The sequence below is a fragment of the Tetrao urogallus genome (assembly GCF_951394365.1).
Source record: "Tetrao urogallus genome assembly, chromosome: 1".
NCBI lineage: Eukaryota > Metazoa > Chordata > Aves > Galliformes > Phasianidae > Tetrao > Tetrao urogallus.
This window is the reverse complement of record NC_136813.1, coordinates 117,619,879-117,640,425: the sequence shown is the minus strand read 5'-3', so window position 1 is coordinate 117,640,425 and position 20,547 is coordinate 117,619,879. Positions and strand designations below refer to the sequence as shown.

At 47.8% G+C, this 20,547-nt stretch overlaps 3 protein-coding genes across 3 annotated transcripts; 1 reads left to right on the top strand and 2 right to left on the bottom strand.

Annotated features, from left to right (window-relative positions):
• Nucleotides 1–1,394: 1,394 nt before the first annotated feature.
• On the top strand, nt 1,395–8,063 carry SCNN1A (sodium channel epithelial 1 subunit alpha; the record flags this gene model as incomplete). The annotated part of the gene is made up of 13 exons (XM_079549667.1): nt 1,395–1,427; nt 1,586–1,956; nt 2,350–2,605; nt 3,426–3,613; nt 4,373–4,473; nt 5,102–5,265; nt 5,622–5,720; nt 5,885–6,002; nt 6,278–6,356; nt 6,653–6,710; nt 6,835–6,890; nt 7,427–7,502; nt 7,737–8,063. 13 exons carry the CDS (start codon nt 1,395–1,397, stop codon nt 8,061–8,063), a joined length of 1,926 nt encoding a protein of 641 aa, XP_079405793.1.
• A 7,085-nt stretch (nt 8,064–15,148) lies between these two features.
• VAMP1 (vesicle associated membrane protein 1) lies at nt 15,149–17,031 on the bottom strand (the record flags this gene model as incomplete). The annotated part of the gene is made up of 4 exons (XM_079550282.1): nt 15,149–15,211; nt 15,466–15,624; nt 16,394–16,523; nt 16,691–17,031. The coding sequence occupies 4 exons, from the start codon at nt 17,029–17,031 to the stop codon at nt 15,149–15,151; spliced, it is 693 nt and encodes a 230-aa protein (XP_079406408.1).
• Nucleotides 17,032–19,928: 2,897 nt separating this feature from the next.
• On the bottom strand, nt 19,929–20,517 carry MRPL51 (mitochondrial ribosomal protein L51; the record flags this gene model as incomplete). Its single annotated transcript, XM_079535777.1, has 2 exons — nt 19,929–20,142; nt 20,283–20,517. 2 exons carry the CDS (start codon nt 20,515–20,517, stop codon nt 19,946–19,948), a joined length of 432 nt encoding a protein of 143 aa, XP_079391903.1. The 3' UTR covers nt 19,929–19,945.
• Between the last annotated feature and the right edge of the window lie 30 nt (nt 20,518–20,547).

Here is a 20,547-nt window from a genome sequence, read left to right as displayed (position 1 = left end):
TTTCTAATAATAATAAAAATTCAAAACAATCTGCTTGGTATAACTAAGTTTACAATGGCAGAAAAATACTCTGCTTTTGATGTGGGATGGAGCTAGGAGAAGCTCAGGGTGGTGTTTGCAGGTCAGCAGTAAGCAGCTATCAGAGGGCTGCTTCCTGGCACACTCCACCAGCCCGAGCAGGGTGCTCCTCGCCATTTTCTAGTGTGGTGTGTTGCAACACGAAGTGGCTGCGTCACTAACTGAACTGCTGCACGATCCAGTCGGGATCTAAATCCAGGTAAATTCAGGAACTGCAGCAGGTGAATTGGAACAAGGACTTGACCCAAAGAGCGCAGGCATAAAGAAAGAAGTGAAAGCCTCAAACAGCACTGGTTTGAGATGAAGTCTTTTGGAGAAGAGTGGGATGAGGTCCACAGGTCTGCTGGGCACATGTGCCTCTGGGTGCTTGTTTCTGAGGTCTTAGGATCCTGCAAGGTGCTGGGTAAAGATGAGAAGCCTCCACTTCTCTGGCACAGCCTAGTGAGACATGCTGCCAGCAATCTCTGGGCCAGCTCATTCTGGATGTGAGATTTCTTCGTTAACGAACCAGCAAAAGCAGTGTTCCTTCATGCATATCACCTCATCCCCATGAGCTTGCCGTGCCCCAGCTCCAGCTCTCACGAAAAGTTCACTCCAAATTCACCTGCCTCTGCTTTGTGAAATTCAGTGGTTAAAGCCGCACACAAAGCGCTGCTGGGACGCAGGATCCCGGTGTGTCCCCGTGACAAAGCGCCGTGGTGCACCTCACCGACGCTCCTTTGGGCACGGCTCGGCCCTGCCGGCCCCCCGGACGGGCTGAGAGCGAGGGGGGAAAGCAGCCCCGTCCCTATCGGCCAGCCCTGCCTGCTCGCTTCCCACATCACCGCCGGGACGCCGCGTCCCAGCCGCCGGGGGGGGCGGCGGGGGGCCGCGCCGTTCCCCGTGCCCCACCTGGCCGGGGCAGGGCTGCCGGCTCCTTGCTGGGGGCTCCGCGGCGTCCTCGAGCGCCCGGCGTGGTCCCGGGGGCCGCCAGGACGCCAGCGAGCAGCGATCACCGACGGCGCGGCGCCGCCAAGGTGACCCCCTAGAGCAGACCCCGGGCCCTCGGCCGCCCGCGCCCGGCCGCGGACACTTGAGAGTTTAAAGAGGCTTTTCTTCGCCGGGAGCGGCCCGGGGGGGAAGGGGAAGGGAAGGAGGGGTGGGCGGGGAGAGGCTGGCAGGGCAGGAGCCGGGCGGGGTGCTGGCTCCAACTGGAAAGGAACCAGTCCCAGCCCAGCCAGGGAGCTGCGAGCGAGCCGGCAGCGCCGGGGAGAGCGAGCCCTGGGCCCCGCTCCCGGCCCGCCGCCTCCCGCCCCGACGGCGCGGGACGCCCCGCTATGGGCACGGCGCCCCGCGTCAGTCCCGCGGGGGTCGGCGGCTGCGGGAGGGCTGCGGGCTCGAGTGGGAAGCGGGGAGTGTCTGTCACCTGTCGGGCCCTGGTGGGATGAGGGAGGAAGAGGTGGGAGCACCGGCTTTCCGGATCTGTGATCCTGTGGGAAGCCCACCTCGCTCTTGATTTGTGTTTCAGGGTGGGTCTGTGAAGGCAGGGAAGATGCCAGAAGGGGAGAAGACGAGGCAGTGCAAGCAGGAAGCGGAGCAGCAGCAGAAGGAAGATGAGGAGGGCCTCATCGAATTCTATGGCTCCTACCAGGAGCTGTTCCAGTTCTTCTGTAGCAACACGACCATCCACGGAGCTATCCGCCTGGTGTGCTCTAAAAAGAACAAGATGAAGACGGCCTTCTGGTCTGTCCTCTTCTTTCTCACCTTCGGCTTACTGTACTGGCAGTTTGGACTTATCTACAGGGACTACTTCAGCTACCCTGTCAACCTCAACCTCAACCTCAACTCCGACAGGCTGACTTTCCCTGCAGTGACGCTGTGCACACTCAACCCATACAGGTAAGAAATGGTCTCCCAGAGCTTTCAGGTGCCTTGACCTCCATGGGCATAGGATACAGGCATATATTCGTGTTCTCTTCTTGGTCCTCAACTTGTGGAAGGGAAGCTTCTTGTGAGCCTTTGCGGCCACAGGGCATTCGTAGTAAATTGTGTTCATTTAAGCTGCTCTACCCGGTGGTGTGTTAGCGGGCTGCTCTGAAAACTTTTCCAAGGCAGAAGCAGTTGCACTTCCTTATCTCCTACAAGGAACAGTGGCCTCCAGCAAAGGGGCTTGATTCTCAGCTGTCAGTGGGAATATCCTGAATCCCCCATTAAACTCTGCCACACGTCTTACTCAGAACTGTTCATGCGCATCCAGCCCTAACCTGCAGGCTCCTCTCTCCCACTGTATAGGTACAGTGCCATTCGAAAGAAGCTGGATGAACTGGACCAAATCACCCATCAGACACTGTTGGACCTTTATGACTATAACATGTCCTTGGCACGAAGTGATGGGTCAACGCAGTTCTCACGAAGGCGCACCTCGAGGAGCCTGCTCCATCATGTTCAGCGCCATCCTCTGCGGAGGCAGAAGCGAGATAACTTGGTCAGCTTGCCAGAAAACAGTCCCTCGGTGGACAAGAACGACTGGAAAATTGGCTTTGTTCTGGTGAGATCCCAAGACGTGTTCTGAGCTACCCACTCTGACCCCTGTCTAGCCATTTCTGCCTTGTTAGCCTTGTGCCCTTCCTCATATAGAGGGATTTTTGTTGCTGGCTTTTCTTGATGACAGATGAAGGTGGAGTTGAAGCCTTTTCCCAACATATTACTGCTCCCCAGGTCCTGTCCCTATTCACGTGGAAAACTTGTACGTTTGTCCATGTCAGTGATCGTCTGTTCCTAGGTGAGACAGGGAAACCTTGTCCTTCCTGAAGGCTACATCAGTCTTTCAGAGCTATTTACTAACAGCCACAGCATTGCTCGGTAATTGCTGAGGGATGGCATTGCACGGCTGGGGCAATGTGATCATGGCCATATTTGCTTCTGGGCAGTATCTTCTTTGCCCTAGGGTATCAGTATTTGCATTTTAAAAGGCACTGAAGAGAATCATTTGCCAGTTAAGTGGAGTTCTCACGGGGTCAGCAAGTTTCTCTGGACACACCCTGAAGGGAGGGCTCCCCATGATAGAATTTAAAGCTTCTGGTTTTATATCACATAGGTTTTATATACAGTAGGTCACACTGCACACCACACTGCAATTTGCTGTTTACAGTCTCACCCACCCATGCCTGCTGACCTGGTGTTTCGCTTCCATTGAGAGATTACTTTTCTTACTTTTCCCCATGCTACTGATTGCCTTTTTCTTGAGCACAGCAGTGCTGCAGAGCATTTTTGCTCACTCTGCTTTGTTTCTATACCTTGATAAGGGAGCACAGCCACCTCCTCTGGGACAAGACTTCCCTGATACAGCTGCTTTTTCATTCTCACAGTGCAGTGAAAACAATGAGGATTGTTTCCATCAGACGTACTCCTCAGGAGTGGATGCAGTGCGAGAATGGTACAGCTTTCACTACATCAATATCCTGGCACAGGTGCCTGATGCGAAAGACCTGGATGAGTCTGACTTTGAGAATTTTATTTATGCTTGCCGCTTCAATGAAGCAACATGTGACAAGGCGTAAGTGGTGGAAACACCCCACTGTTTCTTTCTACTGACACCTGCGTTTGGTGCCTGGGTTCAAGGGGAATTCATGTTAGAGAACTTCTTTCCCCAGGGGGGGCTGTTCTTTGTTCAGGTCCCATTTTCTCAAGCAGTATCTCAAGTCTTTCCTGAGGGTTGTGTCACCAGGCTCAGACTTTCTGTGACCTGAAGCTATGGACCTCAAAGGGTGGTTTCTCCTTCCCCTGAATTTCACAGAAATGAAATAATTATACTGCTACAAACCACAAGTGTACAACATAGAAGGCTGGTGTGCATGCTGAGGGTAACATGCAATGCTGAAGTCATACATATCAGACCGAGAAGAAGAGAAAGACAGTGAAAACAGCATTGCACTTCTCTCCTGCCATTATGATTTAGAAGCCCTAAAGAGGCAATGAAATTAAGCCCATCAGCAAGGCAAGGAGTACAGAGAGCTAAGAGCTTTGTCGATATTAAAATAATACAGTAATTGCTGATGCTGCTAAAAAAAAAAAACCATTCTGGCTATCAAATACTAGCAGTACAAGAAAATGGATAAAAACCCGTCTAGCTCTAGGACATTTTTTACAGCAGATTTTAATTGCTTTTTCCTGTTCAGGTTAGTTTACATAACAAACACTGCCCATCTGCTCTAAGCCCCTGTCTGTGCAGGTGGAAAAGAGAATTGTTCCTTTCAGGAAGTTCTTGGCCTCACAGCTCTTCTCACCTGTGTGAATATTTCTGTTCCCATCACAGGAATTACACCCACTTTCACCATCCCTTGTATGGGAACTGCTACACCTTCAATGACAACAGCAGCAGCCTGTGGACATCCTCTCTGCCTGGGATCAATAATGGTGAGAGGCACTTTCAGCTTAGCTGTTTTCTCCAGGCAGGGTGTCCGGAAGGCTGGAGGAGTTCCTGGCAGCCAGTGGTAGATTGCATCTCATCCCAACTCTGCTTTGATTCATGTGGAGGTGTCTGTGTCATGGGCATGGCTGTCCTTCACTGCTGTCTTACTGATCTCTCCCATCAGTGCCTGATCCTTACGTTCACTGCTCCCTCTGGACTTTCACTGTCTGTTCCTGAAGTCTCTGTTGAGCTCTAGCGCTGTCCTCCTGACAGTTTAGCCTGGACTTCCTCCTTCTTCACTTATAGTTTTGAGCAGCTGATTTAACCTTTCTGAAGCCCTTCTAGGGCCATCTTCAGTCTTCTGTTCAATTCCAATTCTCTCTGTGAAATCTCTCTCCATTCCCAGATCTGCCTTTTCTAAGTATCAATTAAGAAATCCAGTTTTCCCCAGCCTCCTTGAGCCTCCAGCCTTCTCTCCGGTCTCCTTTCAGCCACACTCCCATTCCCACTCAGCTTAGGGTCAACATTTCTCTCCCTTTACTTCTTATTGATCCAGATGTAACTATTCTGCTCTCTGTCCTTCCCCACATGATGGCCACCTGTGATATCTCTTGTTCTCTGACGTGTCCTCAGGCCTCTCTCTGGTGGTGCGCACCGAACAGAATGATTTCATCCCTCTGTTGTCAACAGTAACTGGAGCCAGGGTCATGGTCCACGATCAGAATGAGCCAGCCTTCATGGATGATGGGGGTTTCAATGTGCGTCCAGGTATTGAGACCTCCATCAGCATGAGGAAGGTGAGGCAGCCACGGCAGGGTTAAGAGCTGTGGATGTGGGCCTTCAGTGTGAAAGGTGTAACTTGGTGGATAGATACAGATGGGTTGTCCTGGACTGAAGGTGTTAAAGAGAGGGGATTAATCCTCTGGAATGAAGCGGGGGGAGGTTTACCAGCAGTTTACCAGACTGGATGAGAAACATTTGGTTGCAGTTCATGAGAGAACAATGAAACAGGGGTAAGCAGGGGGAGCTGGCATCCAGAGATAAGCATAAGGAGCAGGTAGTGATGAAAGCAGTGGGTCAGTGGGTGGCACAGAAGTGTAGAGATGGATCGACAGAATGCTAGTTGTTTTGTGAAACGACTTTGATATTCTAGGAGATGACTGAGCGTCTTGGGGGCAGTTACAGCGACTGTACAGAGGATGGCAGTGATGTGCCAGTGCAAAATTTGTACTCATCTCGCTACACTGAACAGGTAACCTGTGATCACTGGTTCCATGCCAGCTCCTTTCCCAGTTTTCCTGGAATGCTTCAGTCCCACAATAGTTTGTCCGTGGGCAATGTTAGTAGGATAATGTGATACAGGGCATAAAAGCTTTGGTTCCCCTGTTCAAACATTTCCATATTGTGTGCTCTCAGGTCTGCATTCGTTCCTGCTTTCAGCTCAACATGGTAGAGCGCTGCTCCTGTGCCTATTACTTTTATCCCCTACCTGATGGAGCAGAGTATTGTGACTACACCAAGCACACAGCTTGGGGTAAGTACTCACAGGAGAGGATTTATATGATAAATATTACACAGTAAATCTCATGCCCATCTGAACCTGTTTGGCCCACCTCATGTCCCAGTAACTCTTCATTGTTTTAAATGAGGCTTTCTGATATGAAACAGCCAAAAGACACTCTTCTCTTTGATAGTTAGTTCCTCTGAACGTGTGGAAGGAACTCTTTGGATTCCCCCTGCTGTTGCACATTACTTTCTTTTCATATAGATACTGTGAGCTTATCTGGATTTACTTTCTCTGCTGCTTAGGCTACTGCTATTATAAACTCCTTGCTGAATTCAAAGCTGATGTGCTGGGCTGCTTCCAGAAATGTCGGAAACCTTGCAAGTAAGTTTACAGTTACACTGGGAACTCTCTACTCCTAGGGATGTTGGAAAGCATTCATTGACCAGGGCAAAAGCTTGAGCCACTAGCTGAAGTGCAGACCTAAATGATATTTCTCCCATCAGGAAGACAAAATGGCTGAGGAGCATCAGTGTCGGCTCCTGAAGATTGTGCAGAAGCTCAGTGGGAAGTGGGCACACCTTCAGCATGGGAGGGAGTTTCCAGGTGTGCCTGGGGACTCAGACCTAGCCTCATGGCTCTGACCACTTCAGCAGCTAACACACTCTCTTGTCTTACAGAATGACAGAATACCAGCTCTCTGCTGGATACTCTCGCTGGCCTTCTGCTGTCTCAGAGGTAAGAGGGTAGCGTCCTGGCTTCACAGCACTGCTCTGAACTCAGGTTTAATCCTCCCCCTCAACTGGTTCCAAATCTACAAGAGGTGACTGCAGTCACAAAATTTATTGCGCTTTCATTTCAGGATTGGGTTTTTTACGTGCTTTCACAACAGAACAAATACAATATAACATCCAAGAGGTGAGAGACCATTTACAGAGATTTTATCAAAACCAGAAGTAGTCCAGGTGGAAAAAGGGTAAATGGACTGGGCAGAGTTCAGATTAAAGCAATGATGGTGCATGGACTTGAGGCAAGGGCAGTGGACTTGAGTCACCAGAGAGAAACTGTGACTTCAACAAAGACTGGGAATCCAAGTGAAGAGTCTTACAGGGTTAGCTGCTAATCTGAAAAGAGTAACTCAAAGACTCCTGCCATATGGTTCAGAGTCACAGTAAGGGCTAGTGAAAGAGTGGGAAGGGAGAGCAATGCAGGAGTTGGCACTTACCAACTTGTGACACAAATGCTGGAGTTCACAGTGCAGTCTCAGAAGTGCACAATTGGTCCCTCAGATTTTCATAAAAACTGAGGGAACTCTGGAAATGGAGAAAAGATACTAGGTGGTATATGTGTAAGGAGCACAGGAAGAGGAAGGAGACAGAGAAGATGGCTAAGCTTAGTGAAGAAATGCAAGGACTACAGATTTGGCATTGCTCATACCCATTTTTCATTAACAGGAATGGGGTTGCAAAAGTGAATATCTTTTTTGAGGAATGGAACTACAAGACCAATGGGGAGACACCAGCCTTCACAGTATGTACTTTACCACACCCACCCATTACACCACAATGTCCATCTGCATGGCAGGTGTTCATTCCAGCAGCACCGCTGACTCTTCTGTTCTCTTCTGTGTCTTCTGTGTCTCTTCTGTGAAAGATGGGGAAAAACTCCCCAGTGCCATGATGGTACTAGCAATGAGAACAGACAGAGAAGCAAAAGCCTCCAACAGATGATGCTCTCATCACTCCCTATTTCTTTCTCTTGCAGGTAGTGACTCTCTTGTCCCAACTTGGGAATCAGTGGAGTCTCTGGTTTGGATCCTCTGTCCTATCCGTGATGGAGCTTGCAGAGCTGATTCTGGATTTCATTGTCATCACTTTCATCCTGGCCTTCCGCTGGTTCCGCTCCAAGCGGTGGCACGCCTCCCCAGCGCCCCCTCCAAGTAGTCATGATAACACTGCCTTCCAAGAGGAGGCATCAGGACTTGGTGCTCCACACCGCTTCACTGTTGAGGCTGTAGTGACCACACTGCCATCTTACAACAGCCTGGAATCACGCGGACCAAGCAAGGATGGTGAGACAGGACACGAGTGAGGCAGAGATTTATTTCATAATTCAGTTAGATGGCAGTTGGACCAGAAGCTGTATACTTTCTCTGCGGGACCTACCTTTCACTCTTTTTGGGATGCTCTGCCTTGATCATAGCAGAAGACTGTATTGTGGTTAATTGCTTTTACTATATGTGAATCCTTCAGTCTTGTAAAACACTATTGCTCTTGGGATCACCAGGGATGAGAGACAACCTAGTGTTTGCAAAGGGAAGATGTCAACTCAGCTTCCTTATAGTCTTTACATGTGCATACATTATTTTTTTCCTCTGCAACAAAGATGCCGCTACAGTTCTCATCTGTTATTAATTAAAGAGGTTTGGCAGGTGTGATTGGCCTTCTCTGTAGTATGACAAGGGACCAACACAGAGTCTCAGCAGATGTAATCTCTCAGTAGGCTGAGCCTTAAACTTCCCCTGAGGCTGGAAACTGGTTACTCTTCCCTACTTCTTAACAGCCAGCTCTGATCTCTAGACGGAGCCTGCACATCCTCTCCTCTCCCAGAGGAGAGGCTGCTGGCAATCTCAGTCCATGTGATTCACAATAGTCTAGGGAGGTTGCTGAAGCATGTAGCTGTTCTTAGACCAGGACAAAAAGCAGCCCATAGCACACTGTTAGAGCTTCACTGTGTAACAGTCTCCTTCCCTGTGATACACCATACATACGTACATTCAGACGTTTGTTTGCCAGAGGGTTCAGGATGAACTGAACTCAGCCCAGAGTGGGCCCTCTTATTCTGCTAGGGATTATAAAACAGAACTGCTGCAGGCTTTGATGTAAGATGCTTTCAGGGAAAGCTCTGGCCTGATCAAAAGATAATAGATGGTTACCTCTAGAAGAGGACCCTCTCCTCAGTTTAAAGAACAATTTGGAGATCTCAGCATACACCTTATTGTTTGCAGAAAGCTTGCCTTTTTTTTTCTTTTAAAAAGAGTCTGCTGCATCTGTTGACAATGGTGTTTACACAGCACTTTACATGATGTCAAAGAGAGCAAGGGTGATGTCTTTAACAGACAGGAAAATCCACTTCACTGGACACAGATACCAGAATTCAAATATATAGTTTAGACAGATCCATGTACATAATCATACTGCAAGCAGCCTCCTCTTTTGAACTCAGAAATTAGTCAGTCAACAAAGAAAAACTTAGAATACTTTTAAAATTTGAGGTAGATGCCCCACACTTGGAAACCTGCAGAACTTTACAACTATGTATTGTTACCTAATTCTCCCATTTGATATGTTAAACGTGCCTGTTGCACAACTCTTGCCTTGATTACCTAAGTGCACTTTCCACTCTTCCTAGCTGCTTTTATTCCTCACAGGCATGAACACTAAACTCAAACCTTAGTTTTTCAAACTGTGTCTCAGTGCTGTGCTGGTCCTTTCTGTGTAAGTGAAGAAATACTGTTTTGCTACTGGGAATAGAAGCAGGAATTGGCAGGGTGAGGTGAAAGGGCATTAGCTGTCATTGGCATCCTTGTTCTTCAGAATGGCAGCAGAGAGAGCACTGCAGCTTAGAGGCACAGGTACTGAGAAGCCTTCATTGTAAACAAACAAAAGAGACTTCTACAAGTGTTTAAAAGAAAAACACTAAAACACCCACCCTAAAAGTTGACTCAATATAGGAACTTTTGTTTTCTGTGAAAACATGCTGATAAGAAGCAAAGTTAAGAGCACGAACTACTGACTAAAACAAACAAAAAAAAACTTCACTGACAATTAAAGCAGTCATGAATGATCAAAAGCAAAAAGAGGTTAGAATGCTGCACCCACAGCCCAGTTCCTGGTCATAAACTCAGTATTACTGATGTTTGCTTCAGGAAGTCACTGGTACATGAATGAGCAGAAGTGTGACACTGGGCACTGCCAGTTGTTTTACAAAGTCACCACCAAATCAAGAAAAGAAAGATTGGAAGTAACAAGTGCAACACATAAAGCAGTCTCTATACCAGAAACGTATAATGATTCATACACCAAGTCTGATCTTCTTAGAAAATCAGAAAACTAAAGCAGGAGTCCTCACATGATACAGCACCTTGTGACAACCATAACATTGATGCAACCCACTGCATCACACATAATTTAGTAATTAAATAAAGATCAATTAGAGGCAATAGATACTTGAAAGATATTTAAGGTCTCTTCAGATATAGAAGAAAGTGATAATTCCCTAGAGGAAGCTTGCACCATATTATCTCTTCTGCAGAAGTGGTGAAATTTAAAACATGAGCTTTGACTGATGAACTCAAAGTAATGGCTATAAATCCAGAACTAAAGGCCTGTACAAACATGAAGTTGCTATACAGGTCGGCAGCTGGATTAGCTGTACCTGCCCAAAGGATTAGTGCAAAAACTGCCATTGTGTGAGAGATCAGGCGATCCTCACAAGAAAATCCCTATGCTTGCTGTAAGCAGACAATGCCATAAATTATCAGCTCAACAGATGCACAGTGAATTTGGTCTGGCTGATGAGAGGTGAGTTCAGCAGTGCTGGAATGAGTGCAGAAAATTGAGTGTTCCACTGAGCGTATGAAACACTAGAGAAAAGGGAAGAACACATGCATTCAGAGATATCCGTTGAATAACGAGGGGAAAGCCTTCAACTTTCAGTTATGAATTTGTACAAAGGATAAAGTGATTAGTTACATTAACATTACAGTGCAGTTACTTAGAAGACATGGAAAACACACAAGGAAAACTGCTGGTCATAGGACACTGAAGAAAGGGAATTGATCTTTTTGGACTGGGAACACATCATCCTAGGAAAATCAGACATAGGGAAAAATGCCTAAAGGGGAAGGGAAGGTACAGAAGAGGAAATTATCTTGTGAACAAGTTGGAGCATGAAGTAAGAATGCTGCTGAAACATAAGGAAGAAGGATTTGAGCTCTTGGGATGTGGAAGAACCAGCTGAGACAGGGTATAAAGGGCCCAAATGTCTGTGGAACTGTGGTAGTAGCAAAAATTTGCAAGCTGATACAGTTAAAAGCATTTGGATGTCATGGTATATAAGAAAAGGAATACACTCTAAGAAAATTTAAGGACACTAATTATTTTGGTGGCTCCGGTCAAATGAAAGAACCTGAAAAGAAGAGAGTGTAGTAGGACCAGGGAAATTGAAAGTAATATGAGAAGGAGAGGTTGAACAGTTCAACCATCTAGCAAACAGGGTTTGAGAATGTGAGGGTGTGGAGATGATGTAAGATAATACCAGGGGACAACAAAATAAGAGGAGTCCCATACACAGGTGCAAAAAAGTTACAGGAGCATTCAGAGCACCCAAAGAGACTTGAATGAAGAGAGTAGCTGGAGTGATGACATAAGCCAGGAAACTATGAACGTGTGTGACAGGAAAGGCAGAGGTAAAGAGAAGGAAGACAGCAACATCTGGGGCAGGAAAGAGTTGCCGGGAAATTTTCAACACAAGTTTTTGTGTTTGGACAAAGGGAAGTTTGAAGAAAGGACAGCTGACCAGTTTTGGAGAGCGAGCACAAGTCTCCAGGTTTGGCTAGAGACTCTGAGATGATGTCATCAATGGAATGGAGACTTCACGTGTTCTGAGAATAAAATCCTTCCTGCCCACAGCAAAAATGGGACAGAACTAATTGCTTGGTTGTGCAGGCCTGATCTGTACTGACATATGTGCTACTTTAACTCACAGGCCAGTCCAGAATCCCTACTCTTCAATAGTGCTTTCATTCTTTAAGCAGCACTGCTTCAATTTCACCAACAGACTTACATTGTTCTGATAGGTCTGCAATGAAGTTGAGCCTGGACAAAGATGCAATCAAAATGTTTTGATCCACAAGCTGCAGGGAGGATTGTTTACAACTTCAAAATTGTAATAGCAAGTGCAGATAAATGCACAAGTTTAAACCAAGTTCTGCCCATTTCTTCTTAATGAGTTTCAAGTGTACAAGTGAAGCAAAACAAGAGGGTACTTACCTTAATTCCAGCCATGCTCCAACCTATGCTGTGAGTATCATCCTGCTTTGGGAGATCTTCATTCAGATTCTGAGTACAGCCCAAAAGCCATCCCAAACCCAGTGAAAAATTACTGTCCAAATTTAAGGACCTGCAAGTAGGTTGTTGAAACCCAAAGGCAACACAGCCTGAGAAGTTAGAGCTACCAGCAACACATCCGTTTGGGGAATCACCTCCCTGTGCATTGCACCAAAGTTGGACATGGTGGCTGGAAGTAGACTAGGCTTGAGGAACCTCTAGTCTGCATGTCTTGTTACAGACTTACCACTGAGTCAGCCACACACACAGTTCCAGTACCAGTGACAGCCAGCACCATGGCAACAGGAGACTGCTGCTTGCTTTGAGGATAGAACTTTCCTTATGTATATGGTAATGAAGTGACAACAAAAAAAACGTGTTCAAAAATGTGTTAAAAGCAGTCTGTGATCCCAGCCCTTCCCCACCCACTAACAGACCAGACAGACTCAGTAGGGTGATGAACTGTGTTTCTTTGAGACTGTTTAAAGTACATGAGTTGATTACTACAACATGCCAGAGATTACAGTTGTGTTTATAGAGGAAGGAAACAAATTGCACGTGCGTAATTGGCTGTAATGCTGCATACAGCACAGTCCCTTGCTCTTTCTCAGAGGGCCTTGGTAAATTTTTTGCCCATGCATAGAGACACAAAGGAGGGGAAAGGTAGCAGAAGAGACAGCAACATACAACATCCAAGAGAAAGAAATGGAAGAGACAGCCTAAGGGGACCTTAGGCCCCAGAGGAATAGGAGGAATGGGGCACCAACGGCTTTGTTTTGAGAAGTTCAAGAGAATTGCTGGTCTGGGGGCCTCAAGCTTGTATGCCCACCCCCTAGAATGTTAGCCGTAAGTAGTACAAAGCAGACCCTGGCTCCTCTTCAGCAGATGCACTTCTGACCGTCCATCACATCTCAGTTCCACAGGGAATTAGGGAAGTGCTCAGGGGACGAGGGCTGCTTCACTGCAGATCTTCAACTCTGCCCTCACCCAAGGTGGAGAGGGATGGAATTGCAGGGAGATGAACTCAGCGCAAATGAAATGCTGAGGCATGGAAGTGAGCATGCAAAACCTAGCCCCTCCCCAGACAACCTGTGAGGAGGAAAGGGGCTTCTCCAGCATACTCAGTGCAACAAAATGCATCTGTCCCTCCCATCTTTTGTACTTCCACCTGGGAATGCCAGTGATGTTTTCCCCTACATCCTCCTAAGCCTAGACAGAACTCTGTGCCTGAGGTAGAGCTTCCTCGACTAAAGAGCTGTCCTCTTTACAGTCCAGATTATGGGCTACAGCTCAGCTTGTAAAAAAAATACACTCCTCAGAAAACTGCGGAAACTGTGGAACAGGACAGCTCCTTTAACCTCTGGTTTGACAACATATTTGAGCAATTCACAGCTCCTGCACTTTCTGAAAGCATGGGAGATTGCTTACAGAAAACCATGGCATTCCACACTAAGTTTATTTACAGCAGACACCACTCCAAATCTAAGCTCAAGAGAACCCATAGCAAGTAGGAAGATTTCAGTTTCGTCTAGAGACCTATACTGCCAAACTAGGGCAACTAATGTCACTTTGCAATGTCATGCCAGAGCAGCATTTCCCTTTGAATTCCTAAGTAATCACTTCAAATACTTTCTAACTCTTGCTAAAAGTTAGGGCTTTTGTGGTCAGAGAAGCAGAACAGGTATTCTTAAAAACCTGTGTGACTCAGTCTAATGTGGAGTACATCCAGTTTCCTTCACCTTCATCTACTACGTAGTGGACTTCCTTTGCCATTCAGCATGGTAACACTGGAAAGCACAACTCATTCTCTTTTCTGCTACTAACTCCAACATCTTCCAGAAAGATGCAAGACAGTAGAAAGCTGTAAGGTCCTGGCTTGTGTCTGCATAGATGAAAGGAATATTTGATGTGCATACACCACCACAATCCTTGCTGTTGGTAATTTATTCCTTCTGGCAGTAGATTTTATGCCCACACAGACCCTTTAGACAGCAACAAAACTCCTTTCAATCAACACGAAATCTGTTGCACTTCACTGAGATAATCACATTGACTCCTTTTTATTACAACTGAAATGTCCACATTTGAAGAGCAAGTAAATTTATTATAACAGGTAGAATAAATCACTTCCTTGAGTGCTCATCCCTGCATGACTAGAGAAATCTAGATGACTGTCTAGCTCAGTCAGATGGATCATAGTCACCGACCAGCATAAACTAACCTTTATTTCATCAATTAAAAGCATACATCATGCTGCCACTCTTTATGCAGAGCAAAAGAATCTCACATGATGAAGTCCTGCATCCCCAAAGGCACTACATTAAGGCATTCTTTATTTGTTAGAGTTCACACAGGCACTAACTGAACAAGCTTACACCCCCAAATAAGCCACAAATTCCCTGCAGAAGAGCAGGATAATAGCCACCCACTCCTCCTCTGTTTCCTATTCCTCTCAGCTCAGATGACCCTCTCTTAAGCTGCAGCTGTTGGGAAGTCTAACCCATGATCAGTAGAGCACTTCATAATCTTAAAAAAGACAACAAATCAGAACCAATAAAGTAATCAATGAAGCAGCTAGGTGGAAGGGAAGGGAAGATTCAGAGGCAAGAAGAGACAGGCAAGGTGACAGGGGATAGCAGGTTGCAGACTGAAGGGGCTACATTCAAGTAAAAAAGTAGACTGGACACAAAGCAAGAGGAAAAAAAAGGAAAGAACAGAAGGGCAAGTTACACCAAAGGTCCCCCAGAGACCTCCAAATCCCCCACCAGGAAAGGGGCTTGCAAACCCACCCACTTCAAGGTATCTATCCCTCATATTACAGGTTTATTTGACCTGATAATAAAGCTGTCTAATTTCTACATTGATGACCACCCCCACTTCCTTTCCTTGCTCTGTAGAACATAGCATTTCCACAGTAATGTGGGAGTTCAACACTACCGCTTCCCTTTCCCAAGGAAAGAAGTTACCACTTATGCAAACAAGACCCTCCAGATCATAAACCAAAAAAAGCAAAAGTTTTAAAAGCACTCTGGAGCTAGGGCTTCTTCACCTGCGATCCTGGGCTTTTCAGTACTTACTTACAATCACCACCACCACAATGGCACAAATCACTCCCATCATGATCATCATCTAGAAAGAGAGATTGTCAGATAGTAATACTCAGAACAGATTGGCAAGTTCACAGATTCCATGACAACCAGGGAATATAAGGCAGATGCTTGAAGGCAGGACAGCTGAGGCCTCAAAGACTTCCCACAGTGAAATAATCCTAAGCATTTGAAATAGTTATAATAGTTATTATGTCCCAGCTATCCTCAGAAAGCCCTGAAGAAAACTAATTAAATTTCCTCCAATGAAAGAAACCACAACACTAAGAAACTCACCTTACAGTTCTTCCACCAGTACTTCCTTTTGAGTTTTGCTGCACTACTTTCAAATACTGAGGCACCAGCCTGAAGTGCATCTGCCCGATCATCAAGCTCTGAAAGTTTCTGGTCTCGTTCCAGTACCTTGTCTACATTCACTCGCATAATATCAACCACCTGCAGAAGGAAAAACAGTAGCAGTTGTGGTAGTGGTAAACAGAGTTGCAAGTGTAAGAACAGTAACACAGCCAAAAAGTAACACTGAGATACTACTAACAACCCTGAAACAAAGAATAAAGATGAGAGAAAAAACAAAACAAAACAAAACAGGTCATTGCCTACTTAGAAGTGGGCTAAGGCATCATTTCAAGTATAATTAAACTACATTTGCAGTACACTGCTCTCACTTGTTTTTGGAAGTTCTCTAGTCCATCAAGATTATAGCAACCCCCTCCATAACAGCGATCACATGCTCAGTGGAAGGTAACTGCAAAGACAACTTAGAGCTACGTGTTGCTGCCCCAACGAGGTATAAAGAAGTTACTGCATGTCAGCAGCCACCAACTCTGTGCAGTCAGGTAAGGTTCACATTTTACATTGAACCCGCGCTCTGATTGTTCATTTAGCAGGAATTAAGAGTTGTTCTGGATCCTGTAGAGGTTTATTTCTATGACAGACTTGTCATATGAAGTACAAGAAGTCTAGCAGGTCTGCTCCTTAGATGTCATAACCGAAGTTACACAGCTCTTAAATATAAAGCCATTTCATCTCAGCTCCAGCCCGTTTACAGATCAGACATCGCGCTTGCATCGACTATTAGTGCATTTCCAGTATCTGTATTCCAAAAGCATCCACCCCTTCAGCAACATAAGCTTATCAAGAGCATCACCGCAGCAGAGTAGCACAAGTGCCCATACAGCCTAAGGGAAGCAGCACAGCTACTGACCTCCTCCACCTGGGCCTGCGTCTGCTGCAGCCGACGGTTACTGCTCAGATTGGGGGGTGGCCCCGGGGGGCCCCCGGCAGGGGCACCCCCTTCAGGGGCCCCAGGAGCAGGCTGCTGAGCTGGTTCAGACCTATGGGAACACACAAGGGCAGAAAGAAAATAACATCAGACCCTCAGCTGCTAAAGGACAGATGCCCACCCCGAGCCGAAAATGAGAGCAGGCAGCAGCCCCCGGGCCCGCAGCCTCCCTTAGCTGCCCCCGGAGCAGCTGCGGGCCGGGCCGTGCTGGCACCGCACCCTGCCAGCTCCCGAGAAGGGACGGAGGTGACCGGGAGGCGGCCCGCAGCGTACCGCAGGCGTCGGGAGAGGGATGACAGAACTGGGCCCCACCGGCAGGGAGCCGGGAAGGGGGCTGCAACGAAGGGACAGGCCCCGCGCAACCTCTCGCGCTGCGGGCGGGCAGCGGGAGCGCCCAGGCCGAGGGGTGGCGGTGCGCGCAGCCCGGCCCGCGGTTGCTGCAATGCGCCACTCTCCGTGCCGCCGCTGGGCAGGCCGCCGGCCCCGCTCTCGCTCAACCGCCCGCCCGCCGTCCCAAACCGCCGTCCCAACCCGCACGGCCCCTCGCACGGCCGCCCCATCTTCGGCCGCCGCTTCCCGTCCCACGGACACTCACATTCCCCCGGCCGGCACTCCAGCAAACCGCCGCGCACCGCGCTGATAGAAGCGCCCGCACACCACCTGCCGCCTCACTTATAGCGGCTGAGGCCCCGCCCACGGGGCCGGCAGCCAGTCAGAAGCACAGGAAGGTCTCGCCGAGACCAGCGAATCAGCACCGCCCTCTCTTACTCCGAAGCCAATCGTCGCGCCTCGGCTCGGCCGCAGCGAGACGTCTGCGAAGAAAGCCGCTTCCCTAAATCCCGCCTCTCGCTGTCCCCGCGCTCCCCGGGAATGAGCCCCGGCCCCGGTTGGCACCGCCCCATCGGAGCACGGCTCAGCGCCGCGACAGTCCGCTGCGCGCGGGTGCTGCAGCAATCCGGGTATGGTGCTGCTGGCGTGCTGCCGCCGTGGAGGAAAACCTGAATGAGGCCTCGCAAGCGGCTGCGTTCAAGCCTTGGCTGCCAGCTGAGGGAAATCAGGCTCTGGCAGTAGTCCCGAGAGCGGCTCTGAGTTTGGCTTTTTCCTCTAGAGATTTTGGGAAACTTACCAGATGAGAAGGGAGCGTTCTTCCATTTGGTTGCAAAACGGAAAGCAGAAATATGCTAGGACGAGAAGTTTCCATGCAGCATTTTGTGCAGCAGCAAGCAATCAGGTCAGACCTATGTTGAACTATGTTTCTTTAGGGTGAAGCGGGACGTTGTTTAAAGTTTTTCATGACAAACTTGGATGATTAGTAGATACACGAGGCAGTATGTTGCATGTTACAGCCTCAGGGCCAAGAGCATGGGCTGCAAGGAATACAGAAAGTTAAAGCTGCAGCTACGCCCAGATGGTGCGGACTCCCAGATGTCAAAGAATGCAGTTCAGTGTGGCAAAACCATGGGAATAACAGAGGGTGAAACTTGCAGAACTACTGGTTTGGTTCTCTTAGTGCATGTTCCCTTGAGGCCCACAGCGCTGATGCTCCTCAGTTTCTGATGTATTTTCAGCTACAAATTTGTTGCACCTCCTCCAGGTGCTTGCTTGGTCTCCACTTGAGTCTTCTGGCCATAGTTCAAGGTGGTTCACAAGCTGGATGTGAGAAGTATCAGACACAAGGTCTGTCCTCCCCTCAGATTTTGAACCATGCCTTGTTCTGACAGCATAACTCACCAATCTGACAGGTGGCTGCAGTCTGTGTTGGTCAGCCATAATGACCACAGCTTCTCTGGCTTGCTAAATTTGTCATTTATTTCCTGTAGGAGTAACAATCCACCTCGTACTGCTTTCTCAAGTGAAGTACTGCATATTAGAATAAAGCACATACTGTTTTAAGAACTGGGCTTCCTTTAATACTGACTCACAGGTATGCTACACTGCTCCTGAGAATGTGGAATTTGAAGTTGCTTGAATAAAGAATTTGGGTTCACCTTCCTGAGATGCAGACCCAAAGTTCTTTTCATTCCCTGCTGCTTTCAACCAAGTGCTTTTAAAGATAGAGCAACACTGCTCTGTAACAGAATATGTTGTCAGCAGGTAACCTCTCCAACTACCTAGCAGTCAAGCTATTATTTAGGCAGATGCATGCTCATCTTGGAGATTTTGTGCTAATTCTTCTGCAGCATATAACAGTAAACTTTATGAGAAAAAAGATGCTGGACTTGAAGGATCCCAACTTTGATTCACTGTGGCTTCTTCTCTCAATGGTCTAGAAGAACTTATGGAATACTAGAAGCTGGAAGTTTCACGAACCAGTTAAGTGCCTAAATTAACAAAAAGACACTTGCCTGTTAAGTGTCACTAGTTTAAGGTTTGTTGTGCTTTAACCCAGCAGGTGGCTAAGCAACAGAGACATTTGCTCAGTTTCCCCCTTCCCAGAAGGATGTGGGAGAGAATCAGAAGAAAAAAAAAAACCCACCAACCAAAAAAGGTAGAACTTGTGGGTATCCTACTTAATAGGATAAAGGAAAATAGTTATGAGTACATATATATATATGTACATATATATGATATATATATATTCGTTATATATGCATAAAACGAATGATGCACAAGCAATTGCTCACCACCCCCTAACCAATGCCAATGTAGCACCCTGAGTAATGGAAAAGAGTGAGATGAACTCCGACTCCCTTCAAAACTCATTCTGCATGATATCATGCGGTATGGAGTATCCCTTTGGCCAGTTTAATTCAGCCATCCTAGTTCTGTTTCCTTCCAGCTCCTCGGGCCTTTCCCTGGGAACTGCCTTGGCTCTATACAACACTGCTTAACAGCAACTATAAACATTTACGTGTTATCAACATTGTTTTCTTCAAGACTCAAAGACAGCATCACACCAGACACTCTGAAGAAAACAAGTCTGTCCCAGCTGAAACTAAGGGAAGGTCAAGTCATTATCATTATGAAATACACACGTCCTGTTCTAAAAACACATTTTGATGTACTTCAGTTAATGTTTGTTTCATTTAGACTTGATAGCAATCACGGATATGCAGAGGTCAGGGGGCACGTAGTGAGCACTGAGAGGTATTATTGAGAGACATGCTCATCACTAACTTGGTAATTTGGCTTATGAGGAAAAATCTAAGATGACATGTACTGAAATTGCTGAGTAGGACACTGAAAAACTGGGGTTAATAAATGACTGAAAGGAAGCTAGAAGCCTGGCCAAAAACTGGAAGACTCTCAGATAATAGCTAAGAGATGCAGGTTGGCACTGTGAGAAGTACGTCAGACATGACTAAGGTGACTGAACTTCCAAAGAGCTCAGGCCTGGCGCAGCAGCAGAACCTTGGGGCTAGGCCAGAAATACACAGCAGAGGTTGCAGAAAACACTAGGAACAAAGCCGCAAGAAATATGGCTTTATTCTGACTGTGACACCGCAAAACCCCACGCCACACCTGCAGTCTCTCCTAGCGGTGCTTCCCAGTGCGGTTGAAGCGCTTGTACAAGAACCGGATCCTCTTTTTGAGGTTGTGGTAATCATCCAGGAACATCCGATCTCCCACCATCTGCTTCTTGCGAATGCACCGCTGCAGCTCATTCCCCCGCCAGCCTCGCAGCCACCTGGGCCCCACTATGAGGTGCTTCGGGTGGACGTGGAAATTGCCTGAGAATAAAAGGGTCAAGGCTGAAGGCAGAATCTGGGAAAGGCCCTGATCACTCACTGGAGGAGCTGCTCACTCGCAGCTGCTCCCGGGCGCCGTACCCTCCCGCCCAGGGCCCGCAGCCGGCAGGGGGACACCTCACCCAGGATCCCCACGTTGTCGTAGACCCCGAACAAGGCCCGTTTCTCCGTCCACCGATCCACCTTCTGAGGCTTCGGGGGCTCCCTAACGCGAAAGTTGCGGGGCAGCCCGGCCAGCGGGGAAGTGATGGGCAGAGGGCGGCAAGGCTCGGAGCGCTGCCCCCCACCGCTGACGCTCCGCACTGCCTGGGGCAGGGCCGCGGCCTGGCGCATCAGACACCGCACCAGCGCCGCCATCTTGGCGGTGACCCGGACGAAGCGGAAGGA